Below are 21,574 nucleotides of genomic sequence, written 5' to 3'. Positions count from 1 at the left end.
GGCGGCCTGTTGGAGACACGTGTGGGCTGAAGGGTAGGCGAAGAACACAAGCCAGCGGGGCAGGTACAGGACGGGGAGGGTGTTCCAGGCAGAGGGAACGCGGTGCACAAAACCACAGACACGACAACACTTTCACTGGGGTAAAAGCAATTACCGAGCGGCCGCCTGACGCGGCTCTACGTGCTATGCGGCGGTGGCAAGTGTCGCAGGGCACAGGGCCCTGCGCTCGCCGATCCTCTCAACCTATGAGTGCTTGTGACGGCGAGAACAGAAGGGGGACGCTGCGGGAACCAAGGCAGGAGATGGCGAGGTCCCCACCACAGAAAGCCGTGTCGCCGGCACGAACCACACCAGGTCTGCCCGGGAGGAAGCGGCGTCCACTGGGGATCCCAAGCAGGGGAGGGGTGCGTTCGGTGAAGAGCAAGCCCGGGAGCGAGGGGCTCTGTGAAAAAGCCGCCTCGGCTACCACGGTGGCAGCGCAGGAGGAGGAAGCCCGACGGACAGAACCGGGAAGCAGGGGCAACGGATCTGGGGGAGGAGGACTCGAGTCGTGAAAATGTTGATTTCGAGACACTTGCAGACCTCCGAGTCCAACGCGGCAACGGCGGCCGTTCCGTCGGTACTCACGACGTGCCCGGGATGGTGCTGAACCGTGTGCACCGCGGACACGTCACACCGCGGTCACAGTCATGACTCCTGCGAGTGAACAGCACGGCAGAGCTCTTCTCAGATGAGCCCTTCTCAAATGAGCACCGCAAACGGGATAAAGTCCAGGTAGTACGTTGTGACTGCCTGCCTTCCCTGACCCACCCCGTGTTCGCCTGCCATTAACCTCGAAATAAAGCGATCTTGCATTGGGTATCACTGAATCTTGAGGGCCTCAGCTACGCCCTCGTGGAAGGATGTTACTGTATTACCAGGTTACTGATCAGGAAACACAGGCTAACTTGTTCAAAGTCACACAACGGAGGAGGCAGGAGTGAGCCCAGATCTGCGTGACTCCCAAATCCCGGCGCATAACCGCTATGCCACACTGTCCCTCCTGGGACTGGGATGGTAACTGGAGATCAGCGGCTCTCACACACACCTGGCAGTGGGGGCCCGGGGCCGCCTCACTCAAGGACAGAGAGGCGCAAAACAGAAGAGCGGAGAGGCGCCCGGGTGGGTCAGCTGGCTAACTGTCTGACTCTCGATCTCGGTTTAGGTCATGATCTTTCAGGTCGTGAGCTCGAGCCCCGCCTCTGGCTCTGCGCTGATAGCTCAGAGTCTGCTTGCGCTCGCTCTCTCTCTCCCTCTCAAAATAAGTAAACTCAAACAAAAAAAGTCAGCGCTGGGAAGAGCTCCTGAGCTAGCCCATATGCGGTGGATAAACTCAGGTACAGAATTCACAAAGAATTCTCGGAAGCAGGCATAAGAACAAGGACACAGAAAGAGAATGGTGTCATAAAAGCCAAGGAGTTCAAAGAGGGTGTGAGCAACAGCATCAAAGCTTCAGTGAGATGAGGGAAAAGTGACAAAAAAGTCCACCGGATTTAACAAAAAAAAGTCATTAACGGGTGACCTCGGCCCGGCAATTTTATCAGAATGCTAGCAGAAGCAAATGTTCATCTGCAGTGATAATGGATGATAAGGAGGTACAGACGATAAGCACGCCCCACTCGCTCTAGAAACTGGACCGGGACAGACTGCAAGAAAGGAAATCAAAGTCAGGCTTTGTTCTGTTTTCCCCAAGAAGGAAGAGACTAGAACACGTCCACAGCTAACAGTAAAGGGGCAGTCGCAGCAAAGAGTGAAAACACAAGCAGTAACTTAACGTTTAGCTCCGGATTCTAGATGTGATACAAGTAAAACTATCAACTAATGAGACAGATTTTACTTGAGCTATGAAACCAGAGAAGTACCCACGCAGAGAAAAAACCCTCATGTTTTAATTCTATGCCCAGAACTTTCAAAAACGGGCAACGGATGGTTACTGAGAGTCCAGTTCCTGGTTCACAGCTTTAGATCCTGATGGTAACAGCACTGCACACTCATGGAACTTGACTCCTGGAACTTGGACTCATCTTTAGATGCCACCCTCATCCCAATTCCCTTCCCTTGTATTTAAATAAATACGTGTATGATCGGTAGCAACTTGTCCTTTACTCATTATCCTCGAAAACACCATATACTGTAAAAGACACATCACAAAGAATATGCTTTATAACCTTAACCAATGGGACGAATCCAGAATTTTTCAGGCCAATATCCAACTTCGAAAAAGTTCAGGCAACAGTTCCCTAATGGAAAAGATGCTGGCGGAAGTTGAAAGTTGACATTAAACTGAGAACCATGGTGATTTTGCCCCCCAAACCCTTCTTTCTTTTCCTAAAAAGAATTCTCAATATAAAGCACACCCATCCTTTGCCAAGACCTCAGGAGCCCCCTTTCCTGACCCTTCCATCTGTCTGCAGTCCCCGGAGCTGACAACGCACGGTTGCACACAACTCGGGAGGGCAGGGCGGTATGGGTGACATAAGGCTGGCGGGTGCGAGACCTGAGCTCTGGGCACACGGGAGCTCCTGACCTTGAACTGAACCTCTCCTTCCTCTGTGCAATCCAACCGACCACGGCTGTGCCCACTACTACACAGGCTAGGAGATAGGAGACTGGGGGAGGGGGGTGGGGGGGAGCGGGGGGAGGGGTCACGTGACAAAGGAACTGGGAAAGCATTAAAAAGTTGTGTAAGAAATTACCATAAACGTACACCAGCCGACCGTGACAGGAGAGGTTCTGAAATACGATACCTGCCACCTTTCGATTCTTTTAGATGTCAGAGTGTAGCACTGAAACACCTTAAAATATAACAATTACAACAGGCTGATCCATCTGAAATCGTGACTTACAGATCTAGAGTGGAGAACTCCGGGCAATTTCATATTGGTTCAACTTCATAGAGAACTTTTAAAAACTTCGTATTTTTAAAAATTGGTTTATGTAAAAAAAACTTTATATTTTTAAAAAACAGGCTTATATATAAAAAAAGAAACTAAACAATTAATACCTCGGGTTTGGGCAGCTTCCTTTAAAGCAGCTATAAGATGAGGCTTCAGGGTATCCAAAATGAACCTTCCTTCAAGACCTGGGAAAAGGGACCTAAAACGTGAAAGGAACACAGCAGTGATAACCTTCTAACAACTACAACATATTCATTTATTATGTCATTTCAAGGCAGTTAAACGTGCTAGCTTGCATAAATCACACTGCCCGCGGTGTGATCACACGGCAATACCTTTTGAGCAAATCTTAGCCAGGCTTCACTAACTTAAAATGTCGGCAGGCACCAAACCCAAGTCCAGAGGGGTCTAAACATCTCAGAATTCATTTTGTTTTCTGAAATGTCACGCACATGCTCAGGTACGTTGATTTCATGTACTGTTCCCAAGCAATCGAATTGCCTCAAAACAATTCATCGCGGACTCCCCTTACTTCTAGCACTTTAGGACCATGGCTTTCAATGGCCCGCGCCGCGCCTGCCACTCTGGAGAGCAGCAGCAGCTCGGGACACCCTCCGGCAGGCCCAGCCCCCAACGCTTTTGCACTTCAGCGGGTGCAAAGGGACCCTCCGGTGGGTGCAAAGGGACCCTCCCGCACGTTAACAAATGCTTCCGCCAGCGGGCCCCCGACTGCCGCCTCCCCGCCCCCCACGCGGCCGACAGGTGGATTTCCCACTAAAGGGGTCTGGCAGTCGAGGCGGGCAGGGGCGGGGGCCGTACCTGGGATAGTCCTCTGAGGTAATGTAAATAACGTCTTGATCTGATACAGATGACGAGAAGGGCACAAAGTTCCCGTTCTGCACGGGCAGCAGCTCCAGCCCCAGCAGCTCGCTGTAGGCCTGGTCGGAGAGCACGAACTCCAGGAGGTGGAGCTTCTCCCGGGCCCCGCCCGCGGGCGCGCCCTTCCGCAGCACCTGCCGCACCCACGCGGGCGTCACCTTGCGCACCGGCTTCGCGGGGGAGGCGGCCAGCTGCACGGCGGCCGCCAGGTTGGCCGGGACCTTGACGATGTGCTTCCCTGAGCTCTGGAGGTAGTTGAGCACGGCGGCGGTGCACTCCGCACTCTCGTCCAGCTCTGAGAAGTACGCCTGCTCCAGCCGGACCCACTGGTTGCTCGCGGAGTACAGGACCGCATTCTGGAACAGCTCGTTGAACAGAGGCTCTAACACGGGCTGCCAGTGCACCTTGACCTTGCCGGCGTCGGGCCAAAGCCTGTATATGAGGTCCGCCGACAGGGGGAAATCGGCGCTCCTCTCCGTCTCCAGACGCTTGATGGAATCCAGGATGAGAGTCGCATAGGCTTTGGGGACGACGTTCACGACCAGAAACTCGTTCCACAAGGCCGCCGGGTCTCTCCACTGGTCCAGCTCCCGCCACTTGATGCTTCGGCGATTGTCGGTCAGGCCAAAGAACCCGCTGATGTGAACGGGGAGGCCCGTTTTGCTCTCCTCACCCGGCGGTAAAGGAAGAAAACAGAAGGCTTTTCCTGAGAGATCAGCTGTGGCTCCTTCTTCGTCACCATCTCTCGATAAAGACATGGCTATTCCAATGATGGGGACAAACTTCAATTCGTCAGCTAAAGAATCAAGCTTCCCGCTGATCCCTCGCCCGCCCACACTGTTACACACCAGCCACGACGTTTTCTGGGCGTCCTTCCTATCCTCATCTTCTACAACTATATTTATATGATACGTGACACAGGTGATGCTGTTGCTTGGGACCTTCTTACAATAGTTGCTTATGGCAGTCTCCAGGATCTTTACAGAATTTGGCCGCTCGTGTCTCAGGGCCTGATTCTCGCTCGCAGTCACTCTGAACACCAGTTTCTCGGTTCCGTCGGCCTCTCGGACTTGTAAGGAGACGTCCTGCACGCTTTTCAGGAAGAGCAGCACCGTGTCTGCGTCTGCCCTGAAAGAGTCGAACAGCTCGAGAACCTTCTGCTTATTGTACAGGTTACTGCTAAGCTGTGAAGGCTGGAGGCGAAGGGGGAAACGGAAAAATGTTCCCGGAAAATTGGCATTTACAAACGTTTCCTTGGTGCTTCCAAAAATGCCGATAAATGGCGCAAACTGGTCTGAAAGTTCACTCATTTCTTTGCTGTCGTCTTTGAGATTCCAACACTGGCCTGATTCGTGGGGACCAAAAAGCGTTTGATGAGGATCTAACATCCCAATCTGGTCACCACTAAAGATACAGGGAACATCTGTAAAGAAAAATTCGACACTCATGAACAACTCTGAAATGTGATAGACAATTAAAATTACAGTGCAGACTATCAAAGCATTACGTGTGGAAGAGCACAAACCATAAAGAGACTCTAATGCGGATTTATCTAAAAACCAACTAAATTTAGCTTCAGAAATTTAATTTCTCTGGGCATGAAACATAATGGTTTCTCTTTTGATTCCGTAAATATCAGGCAGGGAAACTTCTAATGATTGCTGAGAAAATGTAAGATGTATCTTCAGACACCCGTTAAACGAGATACGCAACAGCTACCTGGGTATTTATGCTCAATCTCCGCAGCCGCGTGAACCCAATTATGCAAAACACAACTTCATCCCAGGCTCAAAATAAAAATTTCAACTGCAGATTCTCTGAAAAGTGGGGGAGAGGAAGCACAGCACAGCGACTGCCCGCCATGCTCCTCAGTGAGCAAAGGCCCCCGAGTGAGTCTGCAGTGAGCCCCGGGTTCGCCTCCACCCCCGGCCGCTCACACCGAGCACATCTCACCACGCAGAACCCAAGTGCGGTGCTGCAGGAGGCGCCCTGCGTGCACAGCGTGGCTCATAAAACTGGTACCAGCTGCTTCGCCTATTTCTCAACCAAAGACGGGATGACACTTAGACACCGGCAAAACGACTAGAATGTCAGATGCTCCGTACCTAGAGAAATTCTTCACCACGGTGCCCCTGTAAGGACTCCGTGAGAGTGATTTCGACACGTTTTTCCCCACATGCTGACATTAGCACCTAACCTTCAGGCAAGACACACGTATCAACGGTCACCAACAGCAGGCTGAGCCGTCACAAACACTGACTCCTAAGCTCTCAGCTATTTTAAGTATGAAATGTGACGTCCCCCAACCCAGCCACTAAATCGATCAACAACGTGGTCGGATGGCACTCTTGTCTGTGCTCCCTTTACACCGTGTCTACACTCCCGTTACTTAAATTATGTCAGTGACACTCCTGACAGTTATAAAGCATGATGTCGGACCTTTGCAAATCCTGTGATTAGAGAATAACACTCCAGTTAACACTGTCCCACATAAACGTGCTCATTCTCAAACAGGGAACAAATCCACAGCATTTGCTGGCAGTCAGCTAGACTCTCTGACTAAACAACTCATTCCTGTACAAGAGTCTCCACACTCATGCAATTCACGTCGGTGCCCCCATAAAATTTTAAAACTTCCGTATGTCAGGGACCTACGGGGTACCGTGCAAATGGCTGAACACGTGAATCTTAGCATTCGTGTATAATGGTTATATAATGCTGTGATATATGATTTAATGTATTATTTACTTACAATACTATATAATAATATAAACGCAATTTAAAAAACAGGCTTAGTAAAATTGGGCTATATAGTGAGTGTGACCCTATGTCCCCCCACCTGCCAAGGTAGTCCCAACTCAGGCCAGCTGGCCAGCTGTTTGGGAACAATACCACCCTCTTGCACTCTGACCAGTGTCCCAATGTGAACAATGAATTATATGGTCACCCTAGCTATAGCTATAGCCCTGCCAGCTCAATCCTTCCTTCTCTTTCAAGTTCAAAACGCAAACAGAGTTTTGAAACTAAGGTGCCAATTACATTAAAAACAAAAACCTTTTACCACAAACTACAGTAAAACCGAGAGCTTTGACTCTGGAAACATAGTCATCCATTCTTAGAGATGTCTACACCACAAGTTCCAAGTATTTCCTGCTCTAACTATGAACCAGAACCCTCATATTCTTTCTAGACTTAACACATGATTTCAAAGTAATCTTTAAAATACTTCGAAGCTGGGGGCGCCTGAGTGGCTCAGTCGGTTAAGCGTCCGACTTCGGCTCGGGTCATGATCTTGCGGGTTCTTGGGTTCGAGCTGGTTCGAACCGAGTTCTTGCGGTTCATCGGGCTCTGTGCTGACGGCTCGGAGCCAGGCTGCTTCAGATTCTGGGTCTCCCTCTCTCCCCGCCCCTCCCCCACTCACACTCCATCTCTCTCAAAAATAAATATTTAAACAAGTGCTTTAAAAAAATAAATAGAACAAAGTAAAATACTCAGAAGTTTGAGAAGAGCAAAAGTTTTATGAGGAAAATGTAGAGAAGCCAGAATCAAAGATCTTCACTTTGGCCATCATTCAATACTGCTGGGCATTACACTTTCGTCTTTAGTCGCTTGATATTTAAAAACGTGTACAAGAAAATCTATGAACATCAGTTGGTCTGACTCAAAAGAGGTTCAGTGTAAAAATTCTGAGAGTAACAATTTGTGCAGGCATTTCAAGGGCTACATTTCAAACCTCACGTAAAGTGACTTAATAGATACTATCACACCGGTCCCACTGGACCGTGAGGACATTAACTTTCGGCACCACATGGTGACGCTTCGGTGTGGCTACCGTGGCAACTTCAGAAAACCCAAGACACGCTGATAGTTCACTGGCATATTTCTCGCCGCTGCCAGAGAATTCGGGAGATGCCTCTGAAACCGCTTTCATCTGGAAACGATGCCTTTAAAACAGTATCATCTCCAAAGTGAACCAAATAAATTACAAAACACAGGTGAAGATACCTGGCACTGGTGTGACAGAAAAGGCGAATACTCTACCTGTTATATGGTAGACAGAATTAAACCCGATCCCGAATCTTCCCACCTTCAGGGGGTCGTCCTTCTTCCTGCTCCTTGCGATCTCCTGAATGCCATGCCAGTCCTCGGGGGTGAAGACTGCATTGTTGTACACGTAGAGAGCCGGCCCTGCGGGGGAAATGCACGTGCAGGCGTTCAGAGAGAAGTAAGCCAGAGCGTTCGGCCCTCTCCCAGGAGCTTCCTCTACATAAAACCGCTTACTTGATGGCAAAAATGGAAAAAAGTGAAGGGAATGACTGAATTCTGCACCGTGATTCCAACGTTCATGGTAAAAACAAAAACATAAGCTAACAGCAAAAATTATTAGCAGAACAAAACATTATGGCTGGTCAAAAACCCAAAAGGAAAAATTAAGGATGTTATGATACTTAGACATCCAAACCACAGGGCACACAAGGAAATTAGTCAGAGTATACTATTACTGTGCAACATTCCTTCCTAAATAGCACGTTTAAATTTTTGTTTTGTAAATGCGATAACCTGTACGTGTACGGGAGGCCTTGCTATCTACGACAACCTTGTTAATATATTATTTCATAAGGAGGAAAATAATCCTTCAGTCATGTTAATAATCACCTTATTTGTTTTTGTTTCCATCAGCCTTTGGATTTTTCTACTCAAGGCATTACTTGTCTAACTACTGTAATCATTAATGTGACACATTTTAAAATCAGCACCTCAGAATAATGCCACCCTGTCTCTAAAGTAGTTCCTTTAAAAAGTTCTCAAAATACTTCAATTTATAATGTGGATTTATAATTCAACATATTTTGGGGGCATCACTTTTTGAAACTTCTCTTCAGAATCTCTAACATTGTTTGAGTATGTTCAACTATAGTAATTCATCATATTTAAAAATAATTAACATTTTTCTTTTAAAAAGCTACTGAAGTAAACACACACACAGTAAAGTACAAAGACCTTACATGTGTGGCCTGGATGAACTCCGACAAAGTGAATAAGCCTGTGAAGCCTCCAACTAAATACAGAGAACATTCCAGCACCCCCCAGAAGCCTCTTCGCGCGCACCTATAAATTCCAGCTCCGATACGGGGATGTTGGCCATTGTTCGCTTTACAAAAACGGCCCGACGGCTGTGTGTAAACAAGTCCAAGAAGGGAGATGAGAGTTCCCAGGCTTGTCTGAGGAGGAGAAGCCCACAGCGGGTGAAGGGGACTCTGGGGCCAGGGGAGCTGGATGTCAGACCCGGATCCACCACTGCCAACTGAATCACTTCAGGCAAACTAAAGCCACTCAGGCTCAGTTTCCTCGTCAGTAAAATAAGGATGAGAACAGCCCCGCACTCGCAGATGAGATCATACAAATGAAGGCCCCCGCCCAACGCCCAGCACAGAGGAATCACCTACACAGTCAGATGTTGTTACCGGTACGTGTAAGTATTGGCGACTAACCAAATAACTGTTACAGGGATCTATAAAATAAGTATCGTACCACCCAAGAGCTAACGACAGCTGGTTTAGAATGGCATCCAGTGGGCAATGTCTGGTTCTGCCTCCTCCAAATCTCCGTTAGACATACCTCTGGCGACACAGAAACGGGGACCACAAACACGGACCACACAGAACATGAGGACTGGGAGCGAGGCTCTTGCCAGAATCTAGAAAGAACCTGCGTAACTAGCAGGTCTATGGAGGGGAATTAGGAACCCAGCGGGAACACATCAGGTCACGGCGCCAGGAAGGAGGCACGGCGGGCCAGCCTGAAGGAAGACCCGCCTTCCTCCGCGCCAGCAGCCAGAAAATCCCTTGCTGCCCAGCTGCTTTTACAAAACATTTGTCAAGTTACCAAATAACAGATGCACGTTCTTACGAATTCAAGCAGAGTGCTTCACGGGAAAAGGAATTTCCTCCTCACATCCTCGATCTTCAGGGTTTACTGACACATCAGAACTGTTGCGATGCTATACATCCACAGGTGACAGACCCCCTGCACGTGGAGCCGCCCTTACTCACTGACTTCTGGAACATTCCTTCCACGAGGGCCAGTCGGTGTCTGAACGGGGTGGTGCACAGAGGAGCCCCCCCCACCCCACCCCGCACAGGCAGCAGAGAACTGGGTGAGTCAGCTAGACGCAGGCCCCTCACGGGCCTCCACACCCAGCACGTATCACCCAGTTCTTTTTTCATGGTTTCGATCGAGGTGTTATCTGATCATACGCCTCCGGGACTCAGGAGGAAGCTGTATGTATTCCACCTCTGTGTTCATCTTGAATCTCACCGAATCTCCGCCTCCATCATGCAGATCAATTTTAAAATACCCCAATCTACCCTGATCAAAAGAACATCTCCTGGTTCTGAGAGTGAGATAACAAAACAATAAACCTCTTGAGAGAATTTTCTCTAACAAAAGTTGCAGTTATCTGGGAAGGAAAGGTTAGCAGCAGGCCTGCAATCTACTTTCTCCTTTTAAAAGGGAATATGGAGAGAGAAGGGGGGGGAGGGGGAGAGACAGAGAGAGAGAGAGAGAGAGAGAGAGAGAGAGAGAGAGAGAGAGAACCCAGCCCAATCTCCTTGCAAACACGCTGACGACAGACCTCTGGGCAAACACACTCATGCTGTTTGCTAGCCGAGGAGTCTACTGGAGGCTTCAGAACTTGATTATAAATAAACCTGGAATTTACAGATTTATGAGACACAATGTCCTGAAAAACTCACAAGCTACTGAACTATCGGAGAAAAACATGTACGTGTTTTATGACCGTGTAGGTGCTGGCCTTCGTGCATCATTCCGAGGCCACCTCCGCTAACTCTAGGCCCAGGTGTGCCCTAACACAGCACGAACAGACCCAGCAGGAAGAGCGGGGAGTCCGACCCTTCTCCAGCCTTCCTTCACCGTGTCTCTTAATTAACCACATCCTTGAAATCCTTACTGGTGGGACACTGGGTGAGATCTCCTCATTCTTATGCACCTGATTTGACAGACTGAGTCTTTTGTCATCTGGCTATATAAAAATATAAGAACAAGAATAAGGTGGACTGAAAAGTTCTCATTTGCAAAACTAAGTATCAATAAAGGGGAACAAAACTAAGATCCAAGATGACACCACCTAAGACAATATTCACATCTGAACATAAAAGACAAGCTCAAATATGCAAGAACATGTAGGGCGCTCAACAAATATTTGTTAAATAAAGGGATCAGAGATCACTCCTACCTACTTTTATGTGGCCAAGTTTATTTTAAATCGGCCAATCTGATAATGCTTTCAAGAGCCCATCTACGTATACAGCTGACCCTCGAACAACACGGGTTTGAACTACACAGATACATGGATTTTTTTTATAAGTTCTAAAAATGTATTTTACTTATCATTTTCCTTACGTTTTCTTTCCTCTAGTTTACTGTAAGAATACAGTATAGAATATATATAGCATACAAAATATGTGCTAACCGACTGTTTATGTTACAGATAAGATGCTCTGGTCAACACTAGGCTATCAGTGGTTAAGTCTGGGGGGAGTCAGAAGTCAGAAGTCAGAAGTCATACAGGGATTTTTGACCGCACGGGGTCAATAGCCCTAACCCCCATGTCCCCCCCAGCGTCCACTGTACTTGATTCGGTTAAATAATTTTTATTTCAAATACTTTTTCAAATGAGGTAAAGTCAAGGCTGGAAGCAAAAATCCTAGATGCTGGGTCGGAGTTTGAAGCAAACTACTTCTAGGATCTCCTCACCCTGTCCCCTTCGTGGCTCTAAGGTACACACATAATGATTAATATCAGTGTGACACCAGCCGTAAAACGTTATCACACAGAGGAGCTCTCTTCACCCACAAAATCACTGGGAGGCAGGTTTTGTTCCTATTACCATTTACAGGAGAGCAGACTGAAGTGAAGTGGGGCCAGGCTGTCCGCTCGGTCACGGTGAGTAAGTAGGTGGATCGGAGCGGCCACCAGGCGAACCGATGCCCAGGGGAGATGTGCCAGGGGGTGGGCCCGTGCGGGACCAGGACCTGAACCACAGACCCTCCCTCCGATCCACGCCCGGTATCTTCCAACCACGGCTACAGGATCAGGGATGAAACCGGACGACGGCAGAGGGGCCGCCTGCCCCCATCACCGAGGCAGGAGCAGCCCGGTCCACACGGGCAGCCGCCAGGCATGGCAGGTCTCCTCGCGCCTCGTCACACGACACACACGTGCAACCTGCCTGTCCCAGGTCTGACCAGAGAACGGTATATATCAGCTCTAATAAGTGTTAACTATATAACGTTTACGTAGTTAACCACAGTTTTGATCACCCTCCTAAATCCTAAAACATGTTTTCAAAAATAGAGGGCCTGCACCTCTTTAAAATATATTCAGGGATGTCAGAATCAATCCTTGTTATTTTCAATAACTTTCTACCATATATAGTCATACACAGTCATATATATCCTCCATCTGACTTGTAAGTTGCACTCAAAGTTATGAACGTTCTCTTGAACACAGCACGTCCCAGAGTAGGACCGAGGTATCTGGAGTCTATTGGTCACGGTTATCTTCCTGTCTTACCTTTCGTTGTCCTTATTCCCTTGTCTCCTTCAAGCCCTCTTCCCACCCACATCAATCAATAACCGATTATCGATCCTTACCCTGATATTGTGCCATATCTTTTGACCAAAGAGTCTCCGTTCCATACTGAGTTTCATCGTATAAAAATTTAACTTCTGTGGCCCCTGCATCTTCTGCGTTCTGAATTAATTCCTAATCAAGAAAATACACCAAAAAATAATATTTAATAACACAGCAATCTATTGCCCATCTTTGAACTTCCTCTACTATTTAAAAAGTAATTACATTTCAGTCACAGAAACCAACGACCGGCATCACTACCTTTAAATCCGGTGGGGATATGACTGCAAGTAACTGCCACACGCATAGGAGAGCACGGTTGAGAGCTCGTGAGTCCCTCTCCAATGACACACTTAACATGCAACCTTTAGCTTGCCATCTCCTGTCCCCCAGTACAAATCCTGATACTGTTTACAACGCTGACTTACAATCTATACAAGCCTTCATTCAAAAGAAATGACTCCACCTCTGAAAGGTGCACAGGTGGTTCTGGTTCTGGTTCTGGTTCTGGGACGGGCAGCTTGTGCTCAAGCAGCTACCAAAGACAGACCTTTATTTACCAGCCCCTTACCAAACTCACCTCTTCTGAGGAAAAATGTATCGGTTTATATGTACCGCTTAGTAGTCTGCATGCTTGAGAAATTGCAATCTGACCCTGACCCTGTCTTTCTCCTGCACTAAAGCTAAAAGCTTCTCCACAGTCAGGACGGACTCATTCCTTTCCCGTAAAGAAGGCAGCAATGTTATTTGTTTGGCGGATCTGTTTGGTGATCACACCTCTGCAGTGTAGAAAGGAAAGAGCAAACTACAAGGCTTACACACCCATCGGTAGTCCCCCCAAAATCCTTTTTCTCGACAGCCCCAATCACTCTGGCGGGCCCACCAAAAACATGTGGGGCTCTGGTCCATCTGAAGGGAGCTTTGCCAGACTCTGAAAGAGGAGTCCAACTCTTAAAGCCAACACCGGCATCATGCATCTAAAGTAAGGAAAAGGCAACAGATGACAACTCCTGGATGAGCTCTGACACAGACTAAACCAAATCAACTGGCTTCATTTTTGACGGATGGGTCTTTAAAACACAGTAATTCAGTCTGTAACATTCACCCTGAAGGAGAGGAGGGAGCAGTCAAGGATGGACGAGAAGTGAAGAGAGCTTATGCTGATCCCATGGCAATGCCAACAGCAAAGGCTTTATCACGTAGGGAAGAGATACGGTGCCCACGGGACACGACACCGCCATGGCCGTGTGAGGGGACACAGCAGAACTGGAGAGCTAATTCTGAGACCAGGGATGGTGTCAGGGTTCACCCAATGCACACCGAAAGGTGGGGGGATCTTAATCCCACCTGCTGTTCAACCCCAAACACGAACATTTGAACCATGCCCTCAGCTACCTCCTTATCATCTACAAATTCCTCCTATTTACGCAACTGTCTATTTCTAAAAAGATTTTTAAGACCTATCCCTACCCTATTCAGTCTAAAAGAATCCCTAAAACATAGCAATGTTATTTACATTAGGAAATTATAAAAGACAGAAATAAGAATTATCGGTAGCAAAATACAACGTTCACCTACAAAACGAATAGCACTTTAGAAGCTGGATCTTGTTTCCATTTGGATACCTGTGAGTGATTTCTGTGTATTTTAGGGAGCAGAGAGGAGGAACACTGGAGATAAAACCTGTTAAGTCCCAGGCCCCAACTAACAGTCTCAAGTTGAACAAAAAATAGGATGGGATGCTTTTTGTCAGGGGATCTCTTCCAAACTAATTCTGAGAAGAGGCAATAAATGTGCCAATTTGCATATGATCTTGGGCAAGTCACTACACTACGTCCAGACTTGTTCCAGCAAACATCACAGAGGACAGTGACCTGAGTGTAGGTAATTTCTATGATTCCTATTAATTAAATCTGTAAGTGCCAAATTCGACCACAACATCCAAAGAACAGAGATGATATTGAGCCGGCTTGCACACAAATGCACGCAGTAAGAAGAGCGAAGGACCGCGGGCTGCTTGCCAACTTTAAGGTGTACAAAGACCTCGCCCAAGCACCTGCCCTGTGTCCCCTCAGTCCCCAGTCACTTGCTTCTGAACTGACGAGCCCCTACTCCCATTACCACCAACTAAATCTTCACTTAAAGTCGCTTAGCTTTGGGGCACGTGGGTGGCCCAGTGGGTTACATGTCCGACTCTTGGTTTCGGCTCAGGTCATGATCTCACAGTTCGTGAGTTTGAGCCCCACATCGGGCTCTGTGCTGACAGCACGGGGCCTGCCTGTGGTTCTCTCTCTCCCTCCCTCTCTCTGCCCCTCCCCTGCTCACTCACTCTCTCTCTCTCTCTAAAAATAAATAAACTTGAAAAAAATTTTAAATGGATTCTATTCACCTCTGTCTACCCCCTGACAATCCACACTTTTCCCATACTGTCCTAGCATCTTGAAATAAAATCGTTTCCAAGCTCACTTTCTGTGAACCACTGAAGGTTCTGTGAACCTTCTGTGAACCTATGCTGAAAGATGACCTTAATTTGCTCCAACATACCATCATTAAAATCACTAACGATGGGAGCAATCTGCAGCCAGCACCTTTCCAAGAACAACTACTTAAGTTCAATTAAATACACCTAATCTTTACTTTCTAGAAACTTACCATCCAAACTAAAACATATAATGAAGACCAGGATATGAAAGGCAATAAACATTAAAATAAATTAGGGGGGAGAAAAATGCATAATAGTTGATCTACTTTTACAGTTAATTGAGGAGGTTTCTTATGAAGCTTAAACACCAAATAATTTTTGCAGGTTCTTCTATTAGTGGTTTCTTTTATGGTTGTTTGGTTTTTTGGTTTTTGGTTTTCAGTGAGCGTATTCAAACTAAAAGAATACACTGTAAATAGAAATAAACAACTAAAATCATTTTGTCGCAACATGGATGGAAGTGGAGAGTGTTATGCTAAGTGAAATAAGTCCTACAGAAAAAGACAGATACCATATATTCTCACTCTTATGTGAATCCTGAGAAACTTAACAGAAGACCATGGGGGAGGGGAAGGAAAAAAGAAAAAAAAAGGTTAGAGAGGGAGGGAGCCAAATCATAAGAGACTCTTAAAAACCAAGAACAAACTGAGGGTTGATGGGGGGTGGGAGGGAGGGGAGGGTGGGTGATGGGCATTGAAGAGGGCATCTTTGGGGATGAGCACTGGGTGTTGTATGGAAACCAATCTGACAATCAATTGCATATTTAAAAAAAAAAAAAAAGAAGAAGAATTAAACCTCTTTCTAAACCCAGGGGTCAAATGTGCTCATGGCCCCTGAATGTGGGTTTGAATTATTTTGTCCATTCGGTCAACCGGTTGGTTTGCAGTGGCCCCACATGATGTTCCACAAAAGTTATAAAATTACATTATGTATTTACATAAGATTATTGAAAAAAGCGTTCCTAGAGCCACACTGTGCTTGACTACAGCACCCAGCAACTGAGCGGGCTCCTTTGCCTCTGAACCCTCGCGTACTTACGACGGCCGCACTCACAGCCGGGCCGAGCCAGCAGGTGCGGAGGGAAGGAAGTGCAGCTGTTCAAATCTAGACAACGTGTTTCAAAAGTTAAACGCCACCGGGACTCCCAACTCTTTTTTTTTTACCAAAGTAAATTCACACACGTATACAACACACACCCCTACCTTAAGGATCTGTCCTCCTTCCGGGTATCTTCTTAAAATGTCCTTGAGAAAATCAACAAGCGGTGGGGTTGTTTGACCAAACCGACCTAAAGCACAGAATGCACTTAAAAACTGATTTTAGAAGAAAACTCCCCCAGCTGTTGCCCACGTGCTGTTTGGTTCCAAGACCTAAGGAAACTTGGACAAGTTATGACTTCACATGAGTTGTCGCAGCTCTCAGCTCTGAACATCTACCTGGCTAGACACAGTACAGAGCAGAGCGGACTCATTTATCAAATCTCCACCTTTTTAATCAAAGTACAAAATTCGGTTTTTAAAAAAGGCTCACAAACAGACCATATATCACAAAAGATTATTCATTCAAAGACGGAGAGCATGGGGCGGGCTGTCGCCGGGTTCCAGAGCAAGCGAAGTCAATGGCAGTCTTTTGTGGGTGCTCTTGCCGCTAAGAAATAAGCCAGAGATAGTGGTGGCTACTGGGCCATTGTTGATATTCTCAAACTCAACTGACGTTCTGATTACGCTGAAATCGGCCCAGTCACTGTCCCAATAGCTGTCCAGTTCAAATACCCTTAAGCATTTCCTCACCGAGAGATGCTTAGAATTGACTGACCCGGTGACCTTCGGAGAGCTGACAGGGAAGTATAGAGAGGACGGGGAAAGGGAAGTAACTTCTCAGACGCACAGAAAAACACACAAACAAAACTGGGCGTAAAATAACGAAATCATCACTACAAATTTATCTGCATCGTCGGGGTACAGCACCCAGCAGGCCCAAGCCCGGGCAGGACTCTGCTTCGCAGGGCACTACACCCCACACGTTCTCGTAGAAAATTCGCTAGCTCCGCCCACCCTGGTTTTGCAGCCTGATACAGCCTCATCACATCCCGTGGAATATACCTTCATTGCGCGTTTAAAACATAACCGTCATGCAACTAAAACCGGCACAGGCTCCTGGTAAAAGCAATGCAATACCTCCCCCTTTTAAGCCTTTTGATTGAAGGTTTACAAAAAGATGGCAGTTTCTGAAAGTCAGATCTCCAATCTTGATCCAGTCAGATAACTGAAAGAAAAGAAAAGAAAAGAAAAGAAAACAGTATGTATGAAGAGCAACGTTGTTCACTCAAAACTACCTCCATCGGTTTTCTCACTTAAGAAGTAATGCCTGTTGACCTTTCTTATTAGGAAATCAGTTACTGTGGACAAGTGAACATTTCAAAGGACAGAAATCTAGTCAAAAAGTTTCCTTAAAACCTGACAGGACTTTTCCTTAACTCATTACAAAACAGATAAAGATACATATCTGCTTTGAAACAACGGAAACTTTTTTTTTTTTTAATTTTTTTTTTTCAACGTTTTTTATTTATTTTTGGGACAGAGAGAGACTGAGCATGAACGGGGGAGGGGCAGAGAGAGAGGGAGACACAGAATCGGAAACAGGCTCCAGGCTCCGAGCCATCAGCCCAGAGCCTGACGCGGGGCTCGAACTCACAGATCGCGAGATCGTGACCTGGCTGAAGTCGGACGCTTAACCGACTGCGCCACCCAGGCGCCCCAAAACAACGGAAACTTTTAATGATAAATCCGGATCGTCGACATAAACAAAATCTTCCTTTTTACATTTCCAAAATGTACCGCTCAGAAGCCAAGGCCGGATCAACCTGTTCCCCAGCACTCCTCAAGTGCTAAGATGGGATGACCTCTCACAGGTCAACAGCCTGCAAAAAGTCACCCAAAAGCTCACCTGCAAGAATCTTCGTAACTTAACGCTCCCCGACAGGGTGCGAATGACATCATTCACCGTATCAAAAAGTCGGTGTTTCCAACTGTCTACCATCATCCCACACAGAGATCCTCCAAGGTTCCTAAAGCTCAACCCGTCAAAAGTGACCTCACTGGGTTGCCTTCCAAACCCTCCTCTGCCATCTTTTATCGTATATCTCTATTAACAGGGGCGCCTTCTACCTCTGCACCTCAGAGGGAACGCGGGAGAAGCTCGCGCTCGCTCTCGCTCTCTCTCTCTCTCTTGCTCTCTCTCGCTCTCTCTCTCTCTCTCTCTTGTTCTCTCTCGCTCTCTCTGCAAACCACGTGGCCAATTAACCTTCCAGGTGCTACCAGGCCCATCCCCAGCTTCCCTCACTCGCTCTTCTCCGTTTCCAAGTGCTCATGCTCAGACTCAGAATTTCTTGGATTTTTATGACAATCTCTCATCTGGCCTCCTTACTTTCTGTGTATCATCATTCTAGTCCCCATTTCTAAAACACAAATACATATCATTTACATGTATTACATATTATATGGTATATATATAGTAGTATATACTATTATAGTATAGTATATATAGTATTATATACATATAATATATACAATATATAATACTATATGTATGGTATTATATATAATAATTATATATAATTTATATTATATATAGTATTTTGTGTGTATATATATATATATATATGTATATGTATATATATATATATATATATACACACACACTCCCACTGAATCTTAAAGCAAGCCTGTAAAAACTAAAAACTCCCTGCACAGGAAATATGAATAAGAATCATCCTAGCAGTACCGTTGCTAACCACAATTATTTTAGAAACAACCCCAATTCTATAACATATTGACAGAGCGGAACATCATCCAGCAATGAAAAAATGGGTTAACTAAGCTGCACATAACTCTGGGTGAATATTCATAACATAATACTGACTTTAAAAAGATAACTCCAAGTTACCACATATAGAATAATAAGCTTATAAAGTTCACAAAGAGCTAAAAGTAAACAGTGTATCACACAGGTTATAGACTTAGGTTACAGACCCACACATACACATACATGGATATATGTGTTCCTAGGTATACAAATGTACACACATAAATATACACACTTATGATAAAACGACTGAAACAACCAGAAAAAAGGCAACAGAATAATAAATGCCAAGGGGTAAGGGAAAAGAGGCACACGGGCTGGGGCGGAGAGGAGCACACAGGTAAATACAAGCTACCAACAGTGTTCTTCTCCAGTTGGACGATGTCATCAAAGTTGTTCATTCCATAGTTAGTTAATTAACTACTTAATTACTAAGTGAGAGCCATGCATAAACCAAGGATTACTAGTCCAATTTAGCACAGCTGAGGTTTATCTGAAGGAAGAAAGGCAGGAAGGGAGGAAGGGAGGCAATTTTTAATGCAGGAAGAAGTTTGCAGGTCTTAAAGAGGCCTTGAACAGGAAGAAGACAGGGTAGAATCGCGTTCGTAAACACAGATGTAACTGGCTGCGGGAGTCTGACAGCGAATGCTTTTGGTGCAGTGTCATCAGTGACCTGTCTACAGGGAAGGGATTCTCCCAAAGAGAAATCGAGCAGCACAGATAACTGACCTCAGCAGGGCTCTCAGCTTTCCCCTCCGGAGTCTGCCGAGATTAAGGAATCTGGCTTGGGCCCCTCTCCTTCCTAGACCCTACACCGCTCCAACCGAGCAAAGTAATATTGGTCCTACTCCTCTCCAGAGGCAATGCAATCTTAAAAGTTGCCCAGTTAAGTCTTTAGTATTCAGACTTAGTATATAGACTAGTATACAGACTCCCTCAAAAACTTCAGAGATGATCATTTTCATGGACTATGAAACAACTCTTTCCAAATTATTAAGCAAACAATACGATATTAATTACAACCTGGATCTCCCGACCCTTCTGCCTTTGTTCAGTTGTCAAGGACACAAGGAGGTTCTAAGACTCAAGAGGTGACAGAAAGGACATTTTTGATCAATTAAAAGACAGGAAAGTCAAGTCATGCTTCACACCTCCTAGTTTGAGGCTCGACCACATTCGGTGCAGAGGAAACAGCTATAATGAGACAGTCTCTTCATCAGACCGGAGGCAAAGTGAAGAACTTACAAATTCCACTTCCAGGCCAGGGAAGGCAAAAGAGGGACAAGGACAATGAAGGTGGCGGATGGCCCGGAAAGACTGAGGACTGAGAAAGTGCCTGATGCCAACTATGTCCCAAACGGACCCAAACCCGTGAGTGACAAGGAGTCCTCAACAGCTTTTGCTTCCTGCTTACCCTGACATATTTAGGATTCCATTATCTCTGGGTCTGACTCAAGGCTTGTGAACATCCCTGGCGAGAGCTTCTGCCTCTCCACATCTACCCCTCTACCCTGCGCACATGCACACACGCACATCCATTTGTACCAACTGCCGTAATCACATCTTTCCAAAGCCTCCTGTATATCCTTTCCTTCTAGTTTCACTGTGACAGTCGGTCACGATCTAGAACCTCACTAGCTCAGGACAGCACAAGCTTCCTAACCAGACCCCCCCTCACCCAGCCACTCAGTCTGAAACTCTCTATGCACCACGGCCACATTCACTATCCCATACCAATGCTTTGCACAGACACCTCCAAAAGCACTTCTAGAGGCAAGACTGAGCCACGACTGAGCCTCAGGGTTTGACCTCATGTAGGGGACGAGATGGCAAAGCAGGCCCAGAGGAATAACCAAAGAAGTGAGTACAGAACTAGGAGACTATAGACAGGAAAGCTAAGAGACAGAGGTGGGCCCAGAGAAAGAGGTAAGAATGACAAACATTTATAGAAGAATAAGCTTCTTAAAAAGTTCATAATTTGCTCCTCAATTCTGTCCAAAGTCCTCTAACGACTCACATGTCTATGTGCTACCAAATACGTAAGAAGGGCTGAGCTGTGGAGGAACATAAGACCAGTTTAACTGTGAACCCGTGTCTAAGTGGTCAAGAGACCATGGTGTGGACCCAGGTACACAGACGGTCAAGATTACACTGAGGGATTGAAAAATACCAATGTTTGTACCGGATACAAATCCGAGACTTGTAAGGTCATTCTGTGTGGCTCAGTATTCCTTGTATATCTGTTTAACATTTTTTTTTTGCCTCTTCTAAATCCTGGAAAGGCTCTTTTATCTTCTAAAAAGTGAAGGTATTTATTAGGATAAAAGAATGGGTTAATTTTCAGTAAAATGTTTCCATTTAACTCCTTTAAGGAAATTTAGTTTTTTTCACAACTTAAAGAATATATAGATCACAATATGAAATAGTCCCATCTTTCAAAGTTTTGATTGAAGCCATTCATTTGCACCCCAGAAATTTTAATGTGAAAGAACAGTTTCTATAATATAGTCTGAAGATCCTTTGCCTAAATTTCTGTGATTCAAAACTGGGGGGGGGGGGTGTGAAGGTGAGGATTATTCCAGTTAAGTATACAACACAATTAGAAAAATCTGGGGGCACCTGGATGGCTCAGTCGGTTAAGCCGCGGACTTCAGTTCAAGTCATGATCTCACCGTTCATGAGTTCGAGCCCCTCGGCGGGCTCTGTGCTGACAGCTCAGAGCCTGGAGCCTGCTTGGGATTCTGTGTCTCCCTCTCTC

General features: G+C 46.2%; 1 protein-coding gene across 5 annotated transcripts in view; it reads right to left on the bottom strand.

Annotated features, from left to right (window-relative positions):
* The window catches only part of SACS (sacsin molecular chaperone), an 85,866-nt gene that overhangs the window by 19,788 nt on the left and 44,504 nt on the right, over nucleotides 1-21,574 (bottom strand). For 4 of the 5 annotated variants that reach the window (XM_058689987.1, XM_058690012.1, XM_058689997.1 and 1 more), the window contains 6 exons: nucleotides 17,130-17,217; nucleotides 16,155-16,240; nucleotides 12,491-12,602; nucleotides 7,857-8,003; nucleotides 3,756-5,238; nucleotides 3,044-3,135 (listed from right to left, as the gene is read on the bottom strand). In XM_058689987.1, coding sequence (XP_058545970.1) covers nucleotides 3,044-3,135; nucleotides 3,756-5,238; nucleotides 7,857-8,003; nucleotides 12,491-12,602; nucleotides 16,155-16,240; nucleotides 17,130-17,217 — 2,008 coding nt within the window. The remainder of the gene's footprint in view (nucleotides 1-3,043; nucleotides 3,136-3,755; nucleotides 5,239-7,856; nucleotides 8,004-12,490; nucleotides 12,603-16,154; nucleotides 16,241-17,129; nucleotides 17,218-21,574) is intronic. The other variant, XM_058690022.1, reaches the window with a different exon arrangement.

The sequence above is a fragment of the Neofelis nebulosa genome, chromosome 1 (genome assembly GCF_028018385.1).
Source record: "Neofelis nebulosa isolate mNeoNeb1 chromosome 1, mNeoNeb1.pri, whole genome shotgun sequence".
NCBI classification, from domain to species: Eukaryota; Metazoa; Chordata; class Mammalia; order Carnivora; family Felidae; genus Neofelis; species Neofelis nebulosa.
The sequence above is the reverse complement of the archived record's forward strand: the minus strand, read 5'-3'. Positions and strand labels throughout refer to the sequence as shown.